Source organism: Musa acuminata, chromosome BXJ3-9, assembly GCF_036884655.1.
Source record: "Musa acuminata AAA Group cultivar baxijiao chromosome BXJ3-9, Cavendish_Baxijiao_AAA, whole genome shotgun sequence".
NCBI classification, from domain to species: domain Eukaryota; kingdom Viridiplantae; phylum Streptophyta; class Magnoliopsida; order Zingiberales; family Musaceae; genus Musa; species Musa acuminata.
Window position 1 is genome coordinate 41,918,881 of NC_088357.1, and position 25,338 is coordinate 41,944,218.

Sequence of the window (25,338 nt, forward strand, 5' to 3'; positions counted from 1 at the left end):
ATATTGTAAATACTAATAACATTACTATTTTACATTAAAATATTAATATAATTTTAAATTTTAATAGTAGTTTATAATTTTTATCAACATTCAATCATCGAATGATTTAGTAAAATTTGAATATAATATATAGATAAAATTTTATTTTATTTTTTCAAAAATATTTTTTATTTATTTGCATTATTATATTTATTTATTATATATTGGACGATTCAAAATTTTTATATAATTATATATTAATTTAAAATAAAATTGTATTATTTTAAATAAAATAACAAATAAAAATATCATACAATATTTAATAAATTTTGAAAATATAATTTTACCAAATAATAATTACAGAACATTCAGACATTCCACATCCACTCAAACCAACGTAACCTAACCAAACCACACGCTAAAATTAAAAATATATTTTCAAACCCCAAAAATGGACAGTTGAGTACGGTTGGGAAGAGTGCCTCGTTTGACCTTGCAACAGTAAAGCATGTCGTGTATCCGCTCCCTCGAGTCCGGATTCAGCTTTAAGCTCGACTGAGACCAACCATGCTTCGATCTCATTAATGGAGTTGCTCATTTCATAACTCGCCTCAATTGCTCAGTCATCGATGTGTCGCTTGACGCTTCTCCAAGATAAACCAAAAAACTACCATGACAACGAAGTGATTCAGATCAAAGAAATGGAACATTTAAGTGTGTTTCTTCACACAATTCGAATCCCTTAAAACTCAAAGCAGCAACAATATCCATATATAGAGCATCCACGAACAGAAGCAGCGAGCCCTCCACGTTATCTCCTGGAGAAGGAGGTGAAAGCAGAGCCTCCATGGATACTTCGCCATGAGAAAAGGTATTTGATTCGCAATAACCATAACAAAGTATTCACGTTGAGTTGTTACCTCCAAAAGCCAGAAAGACCATTAAGGAGAAAACAGAGCTAAATGGAACGAGAACACCTTACCGGTCTGAGTGATAAGAGAGCGCCACAACAGGCGGAAGGGAGAGGAAGGAGCTGCCAGAAACCATAGGGATGGGAGGAATCGGCAAAGAACCAGCGCCTGCATCTTCCCTCCAACAGACAGCATCCGAAGCAGGAAGAGCAGGCATGGACTTGCAGATGCCCCCATCCCCACGGCTTTCGGGGAGCCAGTGCTTCCTCTCCCACCTACCCTCACCGAATCACTTCTCATGGAGGAGGAGGGCTCGGCGAGGGAAAGGGAGGGGTGCCTGGAAACCATTGGCATGGGAGGTATTGGAAAGCACCGCACTCCTACCAACATGGAGGTGGAGGGAGGGTTTTCCAAACCAGCCCCATACCAAGAGCTTCGAGAGACCCGATCTCCCCTTCCCTCCCCGACCTGCGGCTACCGTTCCGCTCTCTGCAATTGATTCGCTGCAGGGGTGGATATAAAGAGGGGAGGACGCTTCCTCGGGACGACGCGTGGTTTCGTGAAACCGCCGATGTGGCCGCTGGTTTTGTTGGATGCCAGCGCTTTCCGACATGGACGTGGGTGCTGGTGCGAAGGAAAGCACGTGGGTTCCCGATGCTTCGTTACGAAGCAAAGCGGATGCGACGACGCCTGCCATACGTTTGTGGGAATGGCTTTCATATTTGTGGCGTCACACTTGGGCCACAAGTAATAAATCTATGAATGGTTCCCTACTGATTCGCAGCGATCCCTCCCTGTCACCCTATGGTCATGGCCTTCATTTCACAACGGAAGTGGGTAGCGTCATGGAGAGTGGGTTTATGAAAGAGAACTCAGTTTGTTTGTTTGTTTGTTTTTTTTTTTTAAGGATTGGAAAGCTAAAAAGAAGCTTGACTCGATAGCTACGGGGTTTATAGTGGGGTAAATTAAAAAAAAAAAGCAAATTCTAAAAAAAATATTGTTTTGACTTTTTATCCGTTAGCTATAAAATATTTTTTTAATAAAATTATTTTTGCCTCCACTTCTTGTCATTTTTTTTTATCTTTTTATTTTTTTATTCTTATCTTTTTTATCATCATGGTCATAATCACTCTCACATCTCCTTAACCCGTGATTACTAACTCGACGAGAAGTCAATAATATTAAGATTCAACAAAGAAATCAGTGTATAAAATGGGAAGAGATACTATATGAGCAAGGGTGGGTTAGTGAGACAGAGGTGACGAACGAGGAGCGAAGGTGATCACCAATAGATGTTAGGGGTAATTTTATTATTTAGAAAATAAGGAGCTTTTACAAGATTAAATGTAAAATGAATGATATTCGAGAAGAAATAAAAATAAGATTTTTTTTATTTTTTTTAAATCTATAGTTTTGATAAATTCTTACATAGCACCGAATTTTCATAAATTCTCCAAGAGAGTTTTCTTTCATAAATGATGATTTTACCATTGGTCACATCTATTACTGACTACCTTTGCACGCTGAGCATGCTTGCACCTCCGTCATTGGCCATGCTAGCTACGCGCCCATAAAGTAATAGCTCAGAGCAGAGAAAATTGAATCAAGAAACTTCAAAAACAAAAGGCTAAGACAACGACACCACTATGTTTGATCTTTCTAAATATTTGCTCAACAGAGAAAAATGTATTGTCCTATTCCGTGCTTGCACTAAATACATCTACATATATTTATTTACCAGAGGGAGCATACACATAGCAAAAGCAATTTACAAGCATTTAGATCTGCTACATTTCCTTCCATTTGGAATAATTTTGGTTAGGAGGGGAGATATATAACTTCTACACCTCTGTTTTTTTACCCTGTTTTTTCTTAGTTTTATTGTCGTTAATTAGTATAGGGAGTAATCTATACGTTTTATGGGCAGCGCCGGAGGCGTTGGTGGTCGGAGGGGGAGAGGGAGTGGCGGAATTGGCAGCGGTGGCCGTAGGTGCAGGCGTCGCCGAAGAGGATCATGCGGCAGAGCTCGGTCTTGTAGCGGGGGTGACGGAGGACAGGGCGGAGCTCCGCGATGCCGTGGGCGAACCGGCAGTGCTCGCCGTATGAGCACACTCCGCTCTCCTCCCACTTACTGCACAGCTCCGTCTTGAACATCCCCTGGCGGAACACCTCCAGCTCCAGTGCTCCACCACCACTCTCTCCTTCTTTCTCATCGTCCGCGCCTCCTACTCTTTCCCCCTTGCCGTCGTTGCTCCCCCCGCCCAAATGCGCCTGCCGCAGCTTGTAGTAAGAAAACAAAATAGAAGGGAAATATGCACCCTGTCAAACAAAACGAAATAACCAAAATATCTTCCAGTGTGGAAGAGAGCAACACTTCTACTACACCATGACACTTTACCCGCTCGTGCACCAAACTCGTCCGTATAGTTATATCATTGTATAATAATGTATAAAATAACAACGTCAACTTTCTCTGCGAGAAAAATTAAGAGGAATAGAGAATAGAATACTCACCGAGCCGATCATGACGGGGCTTGGGACGCGAAACCGGTCGTTGCGGTTCGTATCCGAACCCGGTCCACCGGCCGAGTTCAGCTTTAGGTATCCGCTGGATCTGACCGAGGTGATCTTCGGTGGTGAGACATGCTTCTCCGCCACCGGCCCAGTTGCCGACCTGTGGCCACCGCAGATTCTCTCCTGAAAGGTGAGCACGCTCGTGGGGCTGTCTCCGGGCTTCGGCGTTTCGGCGATGCTGAGGGGGGGGAGCTCATCCATGAGCACCACACCCGCGGATGACGGGAAACGGCCAGTGTGCTTACCGGCGAGGAGTTCGAGCCGCCTGGCGAGCTCGCCGTTGGCGGTTCGGAGGCTGGCGTTCTCGCGGCGAAGGGACTCCACCTCCTCGGCGGTGTCGCAGAGGTGGGATAGGCAGATGCCGTAGCGCTCGGTGATCTCCCGGTACCGGAGAGCGAGGCGGGCTAGGCAGAGGCGGTCCTCGGTGGCTGTGGATGAGGCCTCCGCCTCTTCGAAGGAGACCGAGGAGGGGGAGATCGCGAAGGTGCCGGAAGCGGGGAGAGGGGCAGTGTCGATCGTTGAGAAAATCGTGTACGGGCTGAGGAAATCGTCACCGTTACAGATGTACGGGGAAGGCGCGGATGCCATCGAAACGCCGAGGCAGTCGCCACCGCCGGATGAAACCAGTGCCCGCTGCATCAATCTCTGTCTGATGCCGTCTCTTCAAAGGAGACAAACCAAGAAAGAAGCACCAACGGATCAGATCCGACCACTGCCACAGAACACATTTTCTACAAAACTTCAAATATGCATCAAAAGTTGTCCAGAGACTGGTATTTCTTCCCGGATCAAACAGAAACCAGGAAAACATAGAGAAAACAGCTACTCGCCAATCCAAAACCAATAGGACCAACATCCAAACGAAAGATCACGAACGCGTGATCATCGATATCGGATCATCATCGAGATTTCAACATCTCGCTCGATTCGTTGATCCAACACAAAGATGAAAAAAGAAACAGATCACATCATCAAAGGAAGTCTCACCTTCGCCAAACGAGAAGTCAGGGGACGGGGGGTGATCAAAGAACTGAGGGAGGAGGGAGTGGTGTATATATAGGTGGGGAGGGCAGGAGTGTGGAGCGCAGTGGTCGGTGCCAGGGAGACCCCGAAACGGTAAGCTTGACGGACTCCTACCGCCGTTTCAAGACGCCACAAAGTGAAACCACCGTGAGCTGACGTGGAGTAACGGCATTCCTGTCCGTGCACTGTGTGGTGACAATAACGGACGTTAGGCCACCTTCCATGACGATTTGGACGGAGAAATAACGGACGTCACGATTACGTTTGCTTTGTGTGGAAGAGTCCCAGCTTTGAGCTACCAAACTGCGTTCCATTACGAACGAAGAAGCGTAGCCATTATGTTTGCTTCCTCGTCAAATTTTTAACTAACTGGGGCCCACCGTCCTCGCCAAGCACGCCACCTTCGGATTATAACAGCACACGCGCGTCATATATATATATATATATATATATATATATATATATATATATATATATATATATATATATATATATCTTTCTTTTTGAAATTTTCTCGGCAACGGACTGATTGAATGAGATGTCAATTGTGAAGCGTTAAAATCTCTCTCTCTCTCTCTCTCTCTCTCTCTGAAAAAGTTCCCTTTCTTGTTCTATGTCACAGTGCGGACAATGAGTTTGGTGGAATGTGGCGAGATTGTGTTATCTTGACCAAACTCTGTTGACCTGTCTCTGTCCTGATGATGACTTAGCAATTACAGTAGCAGAACTGCAGAAGAACAATTTTAGAACATAAAGCAGCAAAAAAGAATAAAGGAAAGAGGAAATGCATGTCATATCCAGCAAATATGAAGTAAGCTTCATTAGCTTACGTTGTTATTATCAGACCGCATGCCAAAACAATTACATACACAAACCAACAACTTCGATCTCTATTGAGAAACCAAGCTTATGATCGCTAGAGAAGGACTGCCAACGACGCTGAGAGCAAAGGCAGCAATGTTGCAGGGATGCAAGTAGAGGCGGCGGCGGGGTTCTGTAGTAGAAGGGGAACCATGGCAGGACGGGGTTGGGCGGCGGCGGAGCTAGCAGAGTGTTGTCTGGTGGAGGGAAGTAGGGAATGTAACCCAGCGGTGGAGGATGCGACTCCCCGTAATATGACGTGTCCGGTGGCGGCAGGCTTGGGTACGGACAGTCGGAGAGACTCGACGGAGGACGGTCGAGGAGGAGGAGGAGGAGAAGCGTGGAGATGACGACGTAGGAATGCTTTGAGAGCATGAGTGCATGCTAGGAAGGATCGAAGGAAGAAGAAGAAGGAGAGTCGTGTTCTACGATGGTTGAGGGTGACGGCTTTGCATGGTGGATGTGATTCAGGGTTAATGAGGTTGATTTGTGCGGAGAGTAGCGTCCATCGGTGGGGCTTCGAGTGCACGCAAAGGGAGGTTTCGCAGGTTTCTATATGGAGTGAGATACAAATGGTGGATAGCATTGGAATATTAAATTTAAATTTATAATTTAACATAAATTCTAATTTGAGAGTTTTAATTATGATAAGATTCTTTGCAATTTGTAACATAAATTCATTCTTAAGCCTAATTAGTTTCTAAATATGCAGCTAACCAATAGATGTTATTGAGGTTAGACATGCAAATTCTAAAAACCCAAAAGTAGTCACATTACATAAAATATGATAATTTAAACCTTAACCTTATTGATGCTAAAGTAATATGGTCATAAGTCAAGCCTCAATCATGGACACAGGAAAGTGACATTACTGATCCATCTACCAAAAGCTAAGCAATAAGCAATTCCAATAGGCATATGAGCTATGGAATAAGATTAATTGGCTCAATGTCCACTTGCAATATATAATATCATCCTCCTCCTCACAGGAAAAATATTCTCTAATACAAATGATTATGACATGTATATTAGAGATTTTTCATGTATCCCCCAGCAATCATACTCCATTTCTTTTGTGGTAGGATCTGATCATTCAATGCATGATTTATAGTGTAAATCTATTATTTTTTATCACTGTCATTTCATTAAAGAACTTTAGTAGATAAGAAAGATATATTCTTTTGTGTAGATATGAATTCATTTATATTCTTAACAAATTTAGAGATTTACGTATAAAGCGGGGAAAAAAAAAGGATCTGCCAAAGCTAATCATTTAGAAATCAGAACTTATTCTTCATTTTCTTGCAACAAAGAGAAGATTTGAGAACATGGAAAGAAGACGAAGCAGAAATCTAAATGATTGTTACAGCACAAGTCATAGCCACCAAATCTTCCACAGGGCAAGCAGCCCGGAGACCAGGAAGACCGGCATCGGCCCAGCGTAGCTCCGGCGAGCGCTCGAGGGGTAGTAATTGGGGTCAAACGGGTAGAGATTACCTGGCGTGCCGACTATGTAAAGATACGGCGCCGGTGGCGGCGGAGGACAATACGGTACGGGCCACTTCGGAGGCGGAGGCGGCGGTTTCTGCGTGCAGCCGCAGGGATTGCAGTCGCATTTGATCTGAGCGTCGGGCACCGACGGGGTTACTGCTGCAGAGCAGCCGACCACTATCGAGGCAGCCGCGATCATGATAAGCGTCGACTTCACCAGCAGTGGCGAAGGCTTTCGGCAGCATCGTCGCATCTTTTCCGACGTCCTCCTCCTCTCTCTCTTTCTCTCTCTCTCTCTCTCACACACAGACACACACACTCTCCGAGTAGGAGACAGCTCTGTGGACTTGGCTTTGCTTCTCCTTTCCGTTCACGTCGAGGGCTTAATTGGGTTGGTCCAAAGTGGATTGCGGAGAAGGTAAAGCTGTGGAGTGTACAGGAAGAGGAGGTTGGTGTAAGAAAACTATGTAATCGTCTTCTTCTTCTTTCTCTTTCTATTGTTGCATGAACAACTATGGGTGTAATTGGTAGAAGAAAAAAGTGTTAGAAGGTGTGTTGTTGCATGGTTATCCTTCTATTATTGTTTTGTCTGAAAGCGATCGGCATGTGGATGCCCTAATATGATGGGACCCAGATGAACTGCACATCCATAATTTTGGGGTTTGATTATCCGTATTTTCGGATAATTAAAACTAAATACGATCAAATGAACATTTGGATATGATTCAATGAATGTTCTTCCCAATGGCATACGATTAGAGCTATCACTATAAACAGGTCTCTTCAAGTATGTTTTGATCATGCGATTAAATACTTACTCTTACATTGAATGCCTAGATACCAAATTCCTACAGGAGATTCATATGCAAGTATATCAAGTCGAGAGAGATTATATCTCAAGTCGGGATTCGACCTCGACATCCAAGTCAAGAGAGAGATAGGAAGCTCCTCTAACTTAGGTTCTCTCTCTAAAGCATTTTTGCAGTGTATGTAAGAAAGTAAAAATGGGAGTTCAGAGATAAGGTAGGTTCTGAGTACTTGCCACTGGGCTTGTAGCTGCTGACTCGTTTTGAAAGGCAAGTTCATGGTATTCAGAGACAGCAACGAAGCTGAATGTAGACCCGCCACCAACCTGTTCAAGATAAGAATAATTAAGACGAATGGGTAGGCCATGGAAAAGGGGAAGGAACACAAGCATTCATTTAAGAGTTACAGGATGCCCCCCAGCCAAATTCTAACTCTAGATAATTTATCTTTCCCAACACTAATCACAACAGTTCTAAGACAAATATGGATTAATCTATTGTGGATTGGTTTGTCATTATTATGATTATGTTATAGGATCAAAACAAGCTAAGCCTGAAATGAGATGCCAATCAGTGGGCCTCAACTCGGTCATCAATGACTAATTTTGAATTTAAAGGGCATTATCTTGACGAACGCATCACTTGTTTAGCTGATTGCAGTCTTATATCTGAACAAGAAAAATTATATGATACACATAGATATCATGGCTGTCTATATGTTTAAATCAAAATGGTTAGCAAATACCAAACTTTGTTTGGCATCGATTCTGCAGACTCCTAAACATAAACTTTGTTTTGAATGATACCTCACAATTCCAAACAACTCCGTGCCGGTGTCTTCGACTCCATGCCATCCAGAAGCCACTTCCAAGTTGACAAACATCCTCCATCGGCAAAGGGGCAAGGCTGAGATGGTGAACCAGAATCCTGTACCATTTCGAGCAGCGTCTGCTGTAGCTCCTCCAAGTCCAGGCTATATTGCTTCTCCTGACATGATTAAGGTGAGTGCGTTCCAGAAACATGCCAACAGGTTGCTTGAAAGAATAAAGCTGTAGACAACAAGAAATTTTTTGGCCATGAATAGTTGATGATTTACATGTATACATCGGTATCTGAAATTGTTAATAGGACACTAATCTGTTGATATTGCTACAACAAATATCACATCATCACCAATTATATCATTGTACTTATTGTAAGCTTGTGCCTGAGCTGGAGTATCCAATAATTGAATTCACTGATGAGGTCAGATTTAGTCATCTTGCCAAAAAAAAAGCTAAAATAGAAGGATTACTAATATGAACATGAGAAGCAAGGTTGAGCTGAGGTGGTATTGAGTTTTCTGACCACATCAGAAATCAACTACTGATGTGTCTAAATCAAATTGGCCATGATTATATCATGCAAGACACTAAGTCAGTCCAAAAGCGTAGGATCCTATGTTATGGATCAATCATAATATCTATAATCCTACTATATCTTCTTAGTTCATCTTTCTTTTATCTCACATACATGAATATTTCCAATAAAAATAAGATAAAAGTTATAATATACTCAACAAGATCCTCCTCTGATGCTTAGATCAAGATATTCTTTCAGACGGTGAAATAATACTGAAAAAAAATCAAATTAGAAAAGTATTCAGAGTATCATATCAATAGTTTCTGAGGAGAAAATCCCTTTATACAATAGTCCAACCGTCGAATAATTGGAATCGAGTAATGTTGTGGGAAACAGCCTTGAGCCGTGGCCTCGGGGTCGACGCGGCTCGGTTCGGATCCAAACGACGGGGATCTCCCTGGGGGCGTTCCTCGAGCCCGCCGAGGTGGTCGCGCCGAGGCGGTCCGATCGGGACAGGGTGGCCGCTTGCTCCGGACGAGGGCTCCTCGCCTGCGCGTCCCGCGGGGACCTTCGGCTTCGGACCTGCACAAAGGTCGGGTCGGGAAGCTCGACCCGACCCCTCCGACGATCGAGTCAGCGGATGTGGAGGAGGTTTCAGATGAAGAAGTGTTTTTGTGTGCCTGTCCCTCTGTCCCCTCTCTCCGCCTCTTCTGATGAACAAGAGGGTATTTATAGGGAAGCTTACTGTTGTTTGATGTGCCCGCCTGCAGGAGGCAGGCTGGTAGCGTCTGACATGGGTGTTGGCATGGTGTGAAGGACCGAGCCCGAGTAGGTGTTAATGCGCCTCGGCCGGTGTTCCGGTTCGATTGACCGAGTGCAGTCGCGCCGATCAAGGCGTGAGGCGTCGGCTGACGTCAGCCGAGTCTTATCATAATTACTATCCTCATTATATTCCCTCCCATAAAGAACCTATGCGTCGGTCGTTGTAACGGAAGTCCGAGGCATGGCTTTAGCTTTCAGAGGGGCTGGCCGCGCAGGCATGTCTCGGGGAGTATGGGGCTGAGGAGCACGACGCAGGCGGGCTGGCTGCGTAGGTGTGATCTCGGGAAGCATGGGGCCGAGGAGCACGACGCAAGCGGGCTGGCCGCGCAGGCGTGATCTCGGGAACATGGAGCCAAGGAGCACGACGCAAGCGGGCTGGCCGCGCAGGCGTGATCTCGGGAAGCATGGAGTCGAGGAGCACGACGCAGGCGGGCTGGCCGCGCAGGCGTGTCTCGAGGAGCATGGAGTCGAGGAGCACGACGCAGGTGGGCTAGACGCGCAAGCGTGATCTCGGGAAGCATGGAGCCGAGGAGCACGACGCAGGCGGGCTGGTCGCGCAGGTGTGTCTTAGGAACATGGAGCTAAGGAGCACGACGCAGGCGGGCTGGCCATGCAGGTGTGTCTCGGGGAACATGGGGCTGAGGAGCACGACGTAGGCGAGCAGGCCGCGCAGGTGTGGTCTCGGGCATCATGCGACCGAGGATCACGACGCAGGCGGGTAGACCGCGCAGGCGTGGTCTCGAGGGTCATGCGGCCGAGTAGCACGACGTAGGTGGGTAGATCGCGCAGGCGTGGTTTCGAGCACCATGCGGCCGAGTAGCACGACATAGGCGGGCAGGCCACGCAAGTGTGGTTTCGGGTACCATGCGACCGAGGAGCTCGGCGCAGGCGGGCTGCGGCCGAGGGACACGGCTCAGGCGGGCAGGCCGCGCTGAGGTGAACTCGGCGGTCTGTGACCGAGGAGCTCGGCGCAGGCGAGCTGCGGCCGAGGGACACGGCTCAGGCGGGCAGGTCGCGCTGAGGTGGACTCGGGTCGGCTACGGCCGAGGAGCTCGACGCAAGCGGCCTGCGGCGGAGGGACACGGCTCAGGCGGGCAGGCCGCGTTGAGGTGTACTCGGCGGTCTGTGGCCGAGGAACTCGGCGCAGGCAGGCTACGGCCGAGGGACACACTCAGGCGGGCAGACCGCACTGAGGTGGGCTCGGGCCGACTACGGCCGAGGGATACGAGTCGGGCCAAGCCGTGTAGATACAGAAGGGGGTTAGGTTGGAGCTAACCGCGAACCGGGAGGCAGTCAGATGGTACTGAACCTTCGCTCGGAAGGAACTGAGGCAGGGCCTCGATTTCTTTTCGTGAGGGCTACATCGGTGTAGCCACCGCGGGTGCTTGACCTCTCTTATGGAGCCCACGGCCGGAAGTCGTCCTTTCTCCTCACGACTGCCCAGGCCTCCGCCGCGATGTACCGGTTAGCCCGTTGGAGCATCTCTGGCACCGTGGTGGGAGGTCGCTCCGCTAGGGACCAGAGGAATCTGGAAGGTCGCAGACCTATCATAAACACCTGCTGCTAGTCATAGGTGCCCAGCAAGCCAATCACGTGAGTGATGGCACGTGTGACTTGATACAGAATCTTTTTGCTTATTATATTTTGGCATATATCACTTTATGACTATTGCATAAATGCATATATATATTGTGATGTCCTTGGATTTGTGCAATGGGAATCGGATCGTGATGAGATCACGATAATGAGATCGATTCACCTATAAACACATATCCTAAATAATCCCGGTCATAGGTTACTCGAGAGGGACATCGTGATAACCGGATAGACTGGTGTGCTGTATACCCGTCCATATGATGGATGCAGCTGGTCTCATAGCTGCTCGTGTAGGGACACTAGGGATACAGTACAGGTGCTCATTGGAGAATGAGTTCACTGATTGATCCGTTTACGGAATGCTGGATGGTTGATGATGCCTTATTGTCAGACAGCGATTCCGTAGTCCTAGTGGTGTATCTGGTCCTTAGACTTGAGACACCAAGGATGTCCTGTATGAGTGCTCCACTCTTTGATACCAGACTTATAGGTTTGGCTGTCCCCAGATCTAGTACAGCTGGTCATTGGGAGTGGTAGTCGACCTTACGAGGGCTATTGAGTGTCAATAGAGGATCATCTACTCTCGGCGTCATGAGAGGAATATCCTATGTGTTCTTGCTTAGACAAATCCCTGGCCAGGGTCATTCGGGTTGAGAGAGAAAGAGTTCTCCGGGAGAATCCGATTAGAGCGAGACTCGAGTAGAAACCGTATGGGTCTGACAGCACCATGCTCGATATACGGTCTCTGGGATATTAGATGGATGAGGGACTATAGGTACATAGTAACTGAGGACAGAGAGGTCCAATGGATTAGATTCCCCTGTATCGTCTGGGGACTACGGCGTAGTGGCCTAGTACGTTCGTAGTCGATGAGTCGAGTGAATTATTACAGAGATAATAATTCACTGAGTTAGAAGGAGTTCTGATAGGTATGACTCACGGCCAGCTCGATATTGGGCCTAGAGGGTCACACACATATGGTAGGCATTGCGATGAGTAGAGGTTCGGATATGAGATATCCGACGGAGCCCTTGTCTTATTGGATGCAGATCCAATACCCACTAGGGAAGGACCCATTAGGGTTTGACACGGGATCTCTATAAATAGGAGGGATTCACAGCCTCATAGGCTAGAGTCTTTGCTTGCCTTTCCTATTCTCCTCTCCCTCTCCACCTCAGAGTAGGCCTGGAGTTTTGAGGAGCGTCGTCACAACCCTGCTGTGTGGATCACCGCTAGAGAGGAGGACGCTTGACCTCCTTCACCCTCTCCTAAGGATCTGCAAGGAAACAGGGATATACGATCTCCCTAGGTAACACAATCTCTATACGCAGTTTTGTGTTTTGCAGATTTTTTGCGCACCAATCTTCGCACGACGACGAACATCTTTTTGGGAATCGGGGATTTTGTTTTCTTGTTCTTCCGCTGCGCATATGATGTCGCCCCCCAATGATTTCCCAACACCTACACTAACAGAGAGGGGTGAGTGTTCAGCAAACCCCGGATTTACGTGGCAAAGCGATCCACAAAATGTAAGAGGGGCTCATCCTCCCTTTGTTTGAGTCCGAGGAGCAGCGCCGCGGAGGGCTTTGGCCGTGCATAGGCTACGTAGTGGAGCTCGAAGTCATTGGCGAGCTGGCCGAAGGAAGCAATCGTTCCGGTCTTCAAGCCGCCATACCACGCATGGGTCGGCCCTCTTGGAGTGGTAGGAAACACTCTGCACATCAGGGCATCAGAGGTTCCGTATAGCGCCATTTGGGAGCGAAAAGTGGCTACATGGTCCGCTGGGTCGATGGAGTCATCGTAAGCGTCCAGAGAGAGGAGCTGGAAGTCCGGGGGGACTGTCAGATCCCGTATCTCGGGCGTGAAGGGAGACCCTTGGTGTGTGTCCTCCCCGAGCTCTCCCTTGGACCTGCAAACCTCTTTTTGCACCTCGTCGAGTCGCTGGCTGATGAAGCGCAACTGGGCCAGCAGGGAGTCCGAAGAGAGTGCCTCGGGTTCTGGGCGACTGCTCGGGTTTGCCATCACTGGATCCTCGAGTGGGGCCGGTCGGACCCGAGACGAAGCGGGGGGCTCCGGTAGTGTCATGTGGGCCCGAATGGGCGCCTTGCGTTATCGTAGTGGTTCGATCGCGGGCGGGTGCGTCGGATGCGAAACGAGCGGGGTAATTGTTTGCACCATTTTCATCAGAGCTCGAACTTGACGGGCGAGGTCCTGAAAGGCCTCGGGTGACACGGGCGTTGAGTCGGCTGGGGCGCCGTCAGGCGGCGACAAGCCCGGGTCATTGAATATTCGCCAATATCGTTCGAAGGTTGTGGCGGGATGTTCGTCACGATGGTCTCCATGTGGGGGATGTTCCCCCCGAGGCTTCGGTCGGGTGCGACCTCTCAGCCATGGGCTCATCTGAGCCGTTCGGGTGATCACCCGACATTCCGGCCCTCCTTCTAGCGCCAATCTGTTGTGGGAAACAGCCTTGAGCCATGGCCTCAGGGCCAACGCGGCTCGGTTCGGATCCGGACGACGGGGATCTCCCTGGGGGCGTTCCTCGAGCCCGCCAAGGTGGTCGCGCCGAGGCAGTCCGATCGGGACGGGGTGGCCGCTTGCTCCGGGCGAGGGCTCCTCGTTTGCACGTCCCGCGGGGACCTTTGGCTTCGGACCTGCACAAAGGTCGGGTCGGGAAGCTTGACCCGACCCCTCCGACGATCGAGTCAGCGGATGTGGAGGGGGTTTCAGATGAAGAAGTGTTTTTGTGTGTCTATCCCTCCGTCCCCTCTCTCCGCCTCTTCTGATGAACGAGAGGGTATTTATAGGGAAGCTTATTGTTGTTTGATGTGCCCGCCTGCAGGAGGCAGGCTGGTAGCGTCTGATATGGGTGTTGGCGTGGCGTGAAGGACCGAGCCTGAGTAGGCGTTAATGCGCCTCGGCCGGTGTTCCGATTCGATTGACCGAGTGCAGTCGCGCCGATCGAGGCATGAAGCATCGGCTGACGTCAGCCGAGTCTTATCATATTTACTATCCTCATTAAGTAATTATCCTATTTAGATCTTGTTGCTAACCATATGTAATTTAGTTTGTCTAATGATTTTATCTTGATGACATGATAGTTTGATATTAACTGCTTTGATAACTATTTTGGTTACATGTGATGCTGTTACAACACCTGAGTCATTAGCTCATAGGTGCAGGCTTGAAGTCAATTTATACACCCACATCATCAATAAAACTAAATTAATTGCCATTTAGTCTAAGTATGAGCTGAAATTTATGCCATCTACAGTGAAGGTCATGTATAAGCTCGAGGCCTATAAAATTTCATAGCAAAACATAAATTTTAGATATTTCCTTCTTTTACTATGCAGATGTGTGTAATCAAATCAAATATTTAAGTTAGGAATTGATTTTATTTCCTTACTTGTTATTATAATTTAAGAAAATCTTAATCTACTTCCTTGTTTGTTGATATGAATTAAGGAAATAACTATTAAGTATTCCAAATATGTTGATATCATATTTGTTAGTATATTAAATGAAAATAATTTATATTAAATAAATATAAAAATTAAAATGAATTTCCCTTAATAGAGGCTCACCTCTTCCTATTTAAAGGAGAGAGATTTCTCTCATTCGTTCCTCACCTAATCGAGCCTAGCAGCGGGAGGAACGAGGAGTTACACCATGTTGACAAGAGGTAGGTTTCCCTACCTTTCTTAAATTTAAAAGTTTTAGCTTCTATTTTGATTCTTTAAATGCTGAAGGTTTTATAGTTTGAAAAATGTGTATCAATTCTTTAAATGTCAAAATTTTTTTATTAAAGTAATCAGTTAAAGTTTTCATAATATTATTTGACCCCTGATTAAGGTTTTTATTGTAGAATTAAATATGTTAAAAAGGTATATGTTTTATATGATATATTTTTTATATTACAGTTTATCTTTAATCTTGTTTGGATTAAAATCTTGTTAGACTAGAATATGTTATCTAAAATCCTTTTTGATATTCTTTGATCTGAAATTTAAAATATATTATTCTGAATGATTTAAAATATGACTAGAATATGTTGAAATTTTATATGTATTGAAAACATGATTTTTATTTGAATTTAGAAGGTTATTTCCTTGTATTAAAACTTATCTTCCGGTCTCTCTTTTAATGTCTTATGATTTCTAATCAAATTTAGATTGTTATTTCCTTGTATTAAAGCTTTTCTCATCGTCTATCTTTTAATGCATTATTATGTTTTTATTTATGTTGTTAATGGGTATATGCTATGATATAAAATTGAATATTAATTGGAATGAAATTGCTCACAGGCCAGGCCCAACCCACGGGTCAGACCTTGGCCCGTAGGCTATCCCAACCCAACCATTATGGGCGGTCACATGCGACGCACATGACTAGTCCATGGGCCAGGGCTGGGCCAGTTTTGTGTAATGCATGCTTAATCATATATAATACACATGACCAGTAGATGGACTAGCTCAATTTAGCCCAATATTATTGTTGAACTTGAGCCCAAATATTGATTGAACTAAACTAGACTTTATTATTCTAGATCAATTTAGGGTGATTCTGAATTGATTGACTTATTCAAGTTAGTTTAACCTAAATTGAACTTAATCTAGTCTAAATTATACTAGTCTAGGATGGTTCCAGACCAGTTAAATAAGGATTAGAGATCAGTTCAGTTAGGCTCTAGTAAATCGAGTTCAATTGAATCGATTAAACTATAGTTCAAGTCAATTGAGGGCTAATTTATATTATTTGATATTGATGATATTTGAAAGAGACGTTTTAAATATATTATTTCATCCCAAAATGGACATGACCAATGTGAGATTATATTATTTTCCTACCGAGAGCAGGTAGGGCGATTCCCTTCGGGGATTAGCGGGCCGTCAAACGTGGCGGCTAGACAGTTCCTCTATCCGCTGTTGGGGGAGTGCTCCTTCGGGTACTTGATATACGCCAATGGGATGATTGATTGAATTTTGATCATATATATATTTTGAGTTGACTTTTGGGGTTCCTACTCAGCGTTGCTGAATTTTCTTTATTTTTTTATTTTCAGAGCAGCCTCTCTCTAGTACTAAATCGGATTCCAGTCCAGTGGAGAGCGAAGCTTCCTCTACCGCTATGTAGAGTCATTTGGATGATTATTGAAGTTAACATCACTATATTTACTTTTCTATTTATGATTCGATGAATAAATGGATTGTAATAAAAGAATTATAATAAATATTTATGAATGATGAATAAAATGATGTTTATCTATTTAGTCATTAAAAGATTTAAAAGAAATAAAAAAAATTCAAGTGACATGTGCAGTCGTGAAATTTTTAACACAATTCAATCAACAAATTCATTTGATGATGCTGGCACAATTTAGCTATGGATCATCATTCATGTTGTTAACCGAGTATAAACTGGAATCAGCTTAAGAAGAAGAGCAAGGCAACAGAATGAGGATTACCTCTTTCCTTGTGCCGGCCATAAGCGACATCCTTTCCAGCACAAAATCACGATCGGCCAACAAAGTTTATGAGGAAGAAAACAATTAAAATTAGGTAATACTCGTGCCAATTTAGCTGCACACTTCGTCATTACTACTTACTGCAACTTCTTTCTCGTGTTCCTCAGGTGGATCATAAAGAATAGAGTCGTACAATCTCCTCCTCGTCCCATCCGACAACACTGTTGCCATCCAAATTGAAGAACTTTTCAGTTCATTCATTCTTTTCATGCAAATGTGCCGCTTAGTTAAGGTAGGAGGAAATGGATGCTCACCTCGGTAAGCTTCTTGGATCTGTTGGGAACTATGGGAAGACACTATTACTGCTTCCCCAAATCATTCTATATAATCCTAACCAGATGTGACCTGATCCCGACCCGAACCATTTTGCGTGCGGATCATAATCTTCGATCCGATAATGGTTGACCCGATTTGGCATCGGTCAGAGAGATGCAACCTTAGCCGTCCAATGAGAAGGACATCCACGACTCCGCCTTTCAGCTCTCCGCTCCTTTCCTCTCTCCCGAAGCCCCTCCCGTCTCTCGATCTTCTCTTCGTACGCAGAAGCGATGATGCCTTCCTTCTCCTGCCGTTTCCCTGCAACCAGACGACTGCGCCACCTCCGCAGCTTGCCCTTCCTCCTCCTTCTGTTTGCCCTCCTTACGGGCTCTGCCCTTGGGCGCGGCCGCCACGTCATCGCCATCCCCGCTGCCGTGCCCTTCCCACGCGGCCTCGCCTGGGACCCCTCCGCGCAGCACTTCCTCGTCGGGTCCCGCCTCTCCCACGCCGCCGTCTACTCCGTCTCCGACGCAGGCGTCGCCGAGGCCCTCGTCTCCGACCTCCTCCTCCCTTCCTCCTCCTCCGTCGCCGCCCTCACCGTTGACGACCGTCGCCGCCGCCTCCTCATCGCCCTCGCCCGCCCCGCCGCCCTTGCCGCCTACGACCTCCGCTCCCCGCGCCCGCACCGCCGCATCTTCCTCTCCTCGTTCCCCGACCCCTCTGCAGTCCCCGGCGGTGTCGCCGTCGACCCCAAGACTGGCTCCGCCTTCATCACCGCTGGGAGCGTCGTCCTTAAGGCGGATCTCGATGGGACCGCGTCCGTCCTTTCCAGATCGGCGATCTACGGCGCCGATCCGTCGTCAGAGGGCCTGGGCGCGGTGGCGCACGTGAGCCACGGGTTTCTGCTGGTGGTGGAGAGGGGTGGAACCGGGAGAATGTTCAAGGTCGACGAAGAGGACGGAGCGGCGAAGGAGGTGCTGAGGAAGGGGGTGGGGGCGGCCGCGGAAGGGATCGCGGTGAGGAGCGACGGGGGAGCGGTGCTGGCGCGGGGAGGAGCGGGGACGCGTTGGCTGCGGAGCCGGGACGGGTGGGGAGATGCGGCGGTGCAGGACGAGGCGGCGGTAGAGGAGGGTTGGCAGGCCACAGCCGTGGCCGTGCGCGAGGGGCGGAGGGCGTACGTTCTGGTGACACCTGGAGAAGAGGAAGGCGGAGAAGAGAAGAAGGTGAGGAGGATCGAGGAGGTGGAGTGGGGGAAGGAAGGGGAAGGGGAGATGGTGTGGGGATTTGTGCTGATTGGTCTGGGATTGGCTTATTTCTGCTACTGGAGGTTTCAGATGGGGCAGCTTGTCACCAACCTGAACAAGAAGAGAGCATAGTAACAACAGAGAAACTGCATGAGAAGAGGAAGAACACAAAATGACCATTGAGTATAGTAACAACAGAGAAACTGCATGAGAGCAGGAAGAAAACAAAATGGCAATTGAGTTTTTGATGTTTATGAGAATTGTAAGGGTTTTCAGATTCACAATGGATCACTAGTGGTGTTTATCACTATTTATTACTCTTCAGTTGGGATAATTAGGGTTCATCATGTTCTTTTTTTAGATGTATAGAATTTTAATTTCTCATATTGATTATTATTCTGAATTCCTGATGACAATATGCATGTCCTCAAGTTTCCTTCTTATGAACTTTAAATGTTGGTGACATAGTTGCAAGGGAACAGCTACAACGAGACAGATTCTGATTCTGGCAACCAAACTGTCACAAAACTGGATCATGCTCATTTCGCTGTTCTACATCCAAAGGCAAAGTTGAATCACAAGGGAAACATGAGAATGCTCATCAACTTGATCACTGGGTTTCAAATCTTGAGTTAAGATTGCTTCTTATCAGGCAGTCATAGTGAGGTGCTTCATTGCCAAGATATATGGCATCAAGGCCAGATTGTTCAGAAAGATAATATCAACTAACAACATGCAATACCATTCATGCTCTTTAAAGACATTTACCTGAGGATAGAGAAGGATAAAAGCACCATACTAGATCTGAAGTACCCAAGTACTTGAGACTGAAAGGTTATACAGAGCATAAAGGCAACAGTAAGTGATGTTGGAAGTCGTTACTTCACAGAGTTGCCTCAACCAAAGGTGCAGTCAATCTGTCCTCAGGACTTGCTGGTGGGTTTTCCTTGTTCTTAGGGTTAGCGGCGGTCTTGTCCTTTGGAACTCCTGCTTTCTCCCGAAGCTTGTTGAGCTTCTCTCTGATTTTTCTTCGGGTCTCTGGCTTCACGGAACGAGCTTCGGCAGGGTCACTGCGTGCTGATGTTGCCATCAAGGTGGCAAACAAGCAGGACATTGCATCTCTTCTTGATATGCTACCCACCAGCTTCACTTCGTTTACTTTGTTAGTCGCCTGCATGATACAAATTATGGTAACCACAGTCATCGAATGACAAAGAAAGGGAAAGGGAAAAACATGAGAGAACATGGTTAAAATGTGGGAATAATTTTGTCATTTACAGATTGAATGCTTCATACAAAAAGAAGATATAAGCTTTAAGAATCACAGCATACAAAAAAAAAATCATCTTACAAGGGAAGAGCACAGATAGAAGTGGGAGAAAGATCAAGAAAATTAAATGGCAAATGTTAGGTTTCTTTTCATGGCTGTATGAGTCTGGCAGTAAGAGCAGCAGAGGAGTTATTTTGTCTGACAAACCTCTCTTGGTATCTAACAGAATAGCTAGAATTGCATAACAAAGAATAGCAAGAAACAAATGCAGGATAACATATCAATTCAGCAACCCAATTTGTTTTATAAATGTATGTATTCTCATACAATATGAGGCTAGATTTTGTGAAGAGCAAGAAAAATAATTGCAACTACCACTGTGGACACACCAGTTTGCTTTCATAGTGTTCTAAATTAACTATACAAAGGATGCAAAGCAGATCAGCTACTTCAAGTCACAAAAATAATAGCATACTTCTCTATACAAATATATAAATAAGATAGTTATCAAGATTGTATCATCATAATCTCAATACTCAGCACAATACATATGTTTTATATCAGTTGATAAATATCTTGTAACAAAGCCAATTAGATTTGTTATATGTTATTGAATAATCTCAGAAAGACTGGTGCACAAGAAGGGGAAAACAAAAAGAATTTAGGGTGCATATAAGATGTGTAGTCATCTGAGTTCAGTTTTTCAGGATGCTTTTATTAGTCAACATCCATCCCTTTAATACACTCGAATCAGACACTGCCTCATGCTTACCACTTATCCTCTCATGTGCTCCAATTACACCATAACTATGATATCCAGGCTGGTCTCATGTCCCACCTAATTGTGTTTGTGCATGATACCTTCTTCTGTGCTCCACATTTCCATCTTATTAACATGTGTTTTCAATTCTGACATTCTTGAATGGTACCACAACAGTTCAATTTCTTGGGTTTCTTTCCTGAACACTGATTCAAAATGCAATCACTGTAAAAAGAAAAAAAATCTAACATCATGAATACTTATTTTAACGTTGAACCTAAAATCTCAGCTGTCTTCAACATTCATATCAGGATGCAAGTAGCTCTTTGAAGCTAACATGCCTACCCAATTCTTCCAGTGTTGAAATAAATAAATGTGATTCTCTGAGGACAATGAACAAACAAAGTCGAATCCTGAAAATAGAGTAGCACAGTAAGAAAAATCGAAGAACTATGGAAGGCGGCAACCTCGGATGGTGAACTATAATCTATAAATAAATATTTAAACGATCTGAATTCAACTGAGGATACTGCTTTTTACATGAATCAAAAGTGGTAAAAGATCCATATAGTTGATCCCGAATAGTTAGAACATTCCAGTTCTGAACAAAAGAATAAAAAGCTCTTGTTGGCATGCTAAATATCTTACTTGTGTGCTTCCTTCTCTTTAGATTACATTAGTACTATTTCTTATGATGAAGCTTTCGGATCTACAATTTATGACGCCAGTGGACTTCATGTCAGATATCATGCAACACTTGCTTGTTTGCGTCTCTCATATGCAACCATTGAATTCAGTAGCTGACATTGCTGTTGCAATTACAAAGAATAACACTAATTTTTTCAATCATGGAACATGAGCAAGAAATCGAACAGACACAACATCAAGAGACCTTATATTCCGGAACACCCAAAATTTTCTGCACATAGATGATCCCAGGACTTATTTATTGGGTCAAATTTAACTTCAACGTGTAATGCAGCGAACAGCAGATCGATAAGAAACCCCCAGCGAAATCTTGTCTCAAATTTCTTTTTCCTGATACATGTCATCTTTCCTAGAGGCTAAGAGAAAGAGCAATACCCGGAACTTGTTTTGGGCGATTCCGACGACATCGGAGTCTTTTGCGGCCGGAGGATGAGGCGAGGGAAGCACAGCTCGGAAAGATGAGAACGCCATTCCTTCTGTTGTGATGGCGGTGGTGGTCTTTCGCTGTCCAAGAACGCTCCTTAAGCCATTAGGGCATCAACTCCCATCCTTCCTCCGATTTGGCTTGGTAACCCTATACTCTTGTCTTTTGCTTGGCTTGGGGCCGAGCATGGGACCTTGCGCGGCGACGGTGTCCACCGTCCATTGGCGGTGAAATGTGTCGACTTGTCTCGACATTAAGATTAAGGGATAATTAAACTTGACCGAGATAGCAGGACTAATTACGTATTATTCTTTGATCTCTTTAATACTTCGGTAAATACACTAAAATAATTTATATTAAGATTATTATAATTATAAAAATAAAATATTTAATTATATTTATTTTAATATCATCAATTTTATTGATGGAAGATATAATATAAAATAGTATGAAAATAAAAAAAAAATAATTTTAATGGTGGTGATGATAGTGCTATGGTTGGCAAGAATAATACAATGGTCAATCTTACTAATGTCAATCGGAACATCGATGACGAGGAGAAAGAGGAGACAAAGCAATGAGGCATCTATCAGTATTATATCACTCTATCTCCTCTTCCTCCTTCGGTGTGGCTTTGCATCTGCGTTAGCGCATACTGAATTGACACTAAACTGATGGGCAAATCGATAATTGTAACTTCTCTTCTGTTTTTTTTTTGTTTTGCTCAAATTAAAACTTTATTAGTTGATTCTAATCTTGATAAAAAAAATTTAATTAGGATTTGAGAGAAGGAGAGCTATGTTTATTAGTATTGTTGAGAAAGATCTTTGTTCATTAGTATTGTTGTCTCGATGCCATCGACTAGTAATCGACATGACTCGGTGTTGACCTAAAGGCATAGAGTTGTCCAAGTGACCCTTGCGGCGAATAGATGAGGCGGTCGTTATGGGGTAGAAGGTGGTGGGTTCCAGTCTTCTCGGAGATCCTACACAAAAGTCAATGTCGGGGGGAGGGGGAGGGGTGAGGGTGATAGAAGATAAGATTTCCCCAACTATATGAGAAAATCTCTTTACTCTGTTGAGAAAAATTCTCTATTCTGTTGAGGAAAATCCTTTCTCCTAATCTGTATAAATAGGAGAGGGATATGTTAATGTATTCAAGCTAAAGCTAAGTTACTTCAATAAAGCTTCTTTACTTCTTCAATAAAGTTTCTTCAATAATTATTCTTATCTTCTATTCTTTTCTTCATGGTATCAGAGCCACTTGCCTAGAGCAAGCTCTCTTCTCGCTGTCGACTCATCTGTTGCCACCTCCGACGGCAAAAGAAAAAGCTTTCTACTATTGCTTTTCCATCGTCAGGCCATCGGTGCGATAAATCTTTCCTCCTCGGCGAACAGGAACTATCTTCTCCACTGCCACTCTGTACCAACGTCCGTTCCCTTCCGCTGTGGCGTCTCTAGTGCTACGCTCACCAGCACTGCCCTATCTTTCCTCCTTTGCTATAGCCTTCTTCTCTATTGTAGCATCGTTGCAGCTTCCTCCTCTGTTGTACCTCTATTGCAGCTTTCTCCTCTGCTGCACCTCTACTGTAGCTTCCTCCTCTGCTATAGTATCGCTGCAACATCGCTGCAATTTCCTCCTTTACTGCAGCTTATTTCTCTACTACAGCATTGCTATAGCTTTTTTCTATTACTGCAGCTTTCTCCTCTACTGCAGCCGTCGCCGTCGCAATCGCAACAACAACAACAGCAACAACAGCAGCAGCATGCTCTTGCCCTACTCACGAAGCCTCTGGCTCGTAAATCATTCTTTGCATCGATCCAAGATTGGTATCCTTGACAGGAGCACTTGCGGGGTATGATAGAAGATAAGATTTCTCCAATTATATGAGAAAATCTCTCTACTCTATTGAGGGAAATCCTCTATTCTGCTGAGGAAAATCTTTCTCCTAATCTGTATAAATAGGAGAGGGATATGTTAATGTATTCAAGCTAAGTTACTTCAATAAAGCTTCTTTACTTCTTCAATAATTATTCTTATCTTCTATTCTTTTCTTTAGGGGGGGTGGGGGGAGAGGATTCTCAATTCCTTCGATGATCAAATTAGTTTTTTGTGAAGTACTAGGAACGAGAGAGTTTAGAGTGAGAAAGCCACCCTAAGAAAATCTCAGGGGGACCATTCATGATTGTCATGATGAAAGATGAGGTGGTGGTACAAGGTGGTGGGTTCCAGTCTTCTCGGAGATTCTACACAAAAGTCAATGTCGGGAGGAGGGGGAGTGGGGTGGGGGGGGGGGGGATGGGATTCTCAATTCCTTCGATGATCTTAGTTTTTTGTGAAGTACTAGGAACGAGAGAGTTTAGAGTGAGAAATCCACCCTAAGAAAATCTCAGGTCGACTTTTATACTTGGGCAATAGAGGAGGACCATTCATGATTGTCAAGATGCTCTTCTTTTGTCATTTATCTATATGGATGGTTGGTCCATATGGCCCCCTATGGCCTGTTATCCACAGAGGCAAAAAGGAGGGAAAGCCGATCTAATCAGTCGCCCGAGGACCACGACCCCCGACAATTGAAAAGGTCGACTCGAGTGGCTCTTTATGTTCTATCTTTCACAGAGACCGACAGAATGGGGTGCAGGTCTGTTTGACCACCCGAGGATCATTACTCTTGGCGATCGTCGGGATCGACCCATATCGCCCCCCATGGACTGTTGTTGTCCACAACGATAAATAATTATTGCCTTACTATCGAGTGGAGGGGAGGATGACTTGGCTTTCGTCATCTATATCAACTCTTTTTTGGTGGTCAGCTGATAGGCTATGATTGATATCAGAATATACCTTATTAATTAGGGTTTGAGAGGATTAGAGTCTATGATTAAAGCAATAGTTAAGGATGAGACGTTAAGGCAAAGAACTTGTCATTGAGTTGTCGATCGATAAAGACTTTGATGAGTATTTATCTTTTTTATTTTAAATTATGTGTTAAATATAGATTTATTGAATCATAGTTTAAATCATTGTTTTGAATCATATTTTTTTGAGTGTTTACCTTGTTGCAATAGAAGTGTTTTTCTTGTTATTGTTGAATCATATTTTTGTGAGTGTTAACCTTGCTGCAACAGAAGGGATTCTCAATTCCTTCGATGATCTTAGTTTTTTGTGAAGTACTAGGAACGAGAGAGTTTAGAGTGAGAAAGCCACCCTAAGAAAATCTCAGGTCGACTTTTATACTTGGGCAATAGAGGAGGACCATTCATGATTGTCAAGATGCTCTTCTTTTGTCATTTATCTATATGGATGGTTGGTCTATATGACCCCCTATGGCCTGTTATCCACAGAGGCGAAAAGGAGGGAAAGCCGATCTAATCAGTCGCCCGAGGACCACGACCCCCGACAATTGAAAAGGTCGACTCGAGTGGCTCTTTATGGTCTATCTTTCACAGAGACCGACAGAATGGGGTGCAGGTCTGTTTGACCACCCGAGGATCATTACTCTTGGCGATCGTCGGGATCGACCCATATCGCCCCCCATGGACTGTTGTTGTCCACAACGATAAATAATTGTTGCCTTACTATTGAGTGGAGGGGAGGATGACTTGGCTTTCGTCATCTATATCAACTCTTTTTTGGTGGTCAGCTGATAGGCTATGATTGATATCAGAATATACCTTATTAATTAGGGTTTGAGAGGATTAGAGTCTATGATTAAAGCAATAGTTAAGGATGAGACGTTAAGG

At 45.0% G+C, this 25,338-nt stretch overlaps 4 protein-coding genes and 2 long non-coding RNA genes across 8 annotated transcripts; 2 read left to right on the forward strand and 4 right to left on the reverse strand.

Moving 5' to 3' along the window:
- Positions 1 to 297: 297 nt before the first annotated feature.
- On the reverse strand, positions 298 to 2,005 carry LOC103998630 (uncharacterized). The gene is made up of 2 exons (XR_672726.3): positions 962 to 2,005; positions 298 to 833 (listed from the first exon to the last, which is right to left on the reverse strand). It is a non-coding gene; the product is annotated as an uncharacterized LOC103998630 (long non-coding RNA).
- A 590-nt stretch (positions 2,006 to 2,595) lies between these two features.
- Positions 2,596 to 17,327, reverse strand: LOC135648704 (zinc finger CCCH domain-containing protein 9-like). Of its 3 annotated transcripts, XM_065166603.1 has the most exons (9): positions 17,186 to 17,327; positions 17,013 to 17,092; positions 16,872 to 16,902; positions 8,452 to 8,632; positions 7,882 to 7,971; positions 4,750 to 7,263; positions 4,452 to 4,672; positions 3,405 to 4,125; positions 2,596 to 3,170 (listed from the first exon to the last, which is right to left on the reverse strand). In XM_065166603.1, exons 8-9 carry the CDS (start codon positions 4,101 to 4,103, stop codon positions 2,808 to 2,810), a joined length of 1,062 nt encoding a protein of 353 aa, XP_065022675.1. In that variant the 5' UTR covers positions 4,104 to 4,125; positions 4,452 to 4,672; positions 4,750 to 7,263; positions 7,882 to 7,971; positions 8,452 to 8,632; positions 16,872 to 16,902; positions 17,013 to 17,092; positions 17,186 to 17,327; the 3' UTR covers positions 2,596 to 2,807. The 3 variants fall into 3 exon arrangements, with proteins under 3 accessions (XP_065022675.1, XP_065022676.1, XP_065022674.1); XM_065166604.1 differs by having other exon boundaries at positions 2,596 to 3,161; positions 4,452 to 7,263; XM_065166602.1 differs by having other exon boundaries at positions 3,405 to 4,176; positions 4,452 to 7,263.
- On the reverse strand, positions 6,724 to 7,092 carry LOC135649072 (leucine-rich repeat extensin-like protein 6). The gene has a single exon (XM_065167174.1). It carries the CDS (start codon positions 7,090 to 7,092, stop codon positions 6,724 to 6,726), a length of 369 nt encoding a protein of 122 aa, XP_065023246.1.
- On the forward strand, positions 8,508 to 16,586 carry LOC135648705 (uncharacterized). The gene is made up of 3 exons (XR_010501042.1): positions 8,508 to 8,646; positions 16,264 to 16,352; positions 16,470 to 16,586. It is a non-coding gene; the product is annotated as an uncharacterized LOC135648705 (long non-coding RNA).
- Positions 16,889 to 18,750, forward strand: LOC135648703 (uncharacterized). Its single transcript, XM_065166601.1, has one exon. The coding sequence runs from the start codon at positions 17,480 to 17,482 to the stop codon at positions 18,563 to 18,565; it is 1,086 nt and encodes a 361-aa protein (XP_065022673.1). The 5' UTR covers positions 16,889 to 17,479; the 3' UTR covers positions 18,566 to 18,750.
- Positions 18,751 to 19,149: 399 nt separating this feature from the next.
- Positions 19,150 to 21,743, reverse strand: LOC103998633 (uncharacterized). The gene is made up of 2 exons (XM_009420156.3): positions 21,547 to 21,743; positions 19,150 to 19,604 (listed from the first exon to the last, which is right to left on the reverse strand). The coding sequence occupies exons 1-2, from the start codon at positions 21,640 to 21,642 to the stop codon at positions 19,317 to 19,319; spliced, it is 384 nt and encodes a 127-aa protein (XP_009418431.1). The 5' UTR covers positions 21,643 to 21,743; the 3' UTR covers positions 19,150 to 19,316.
- Between the last annotated feature and the right edge of the window lie 3,595 nt (positions 21,744 to 25,338).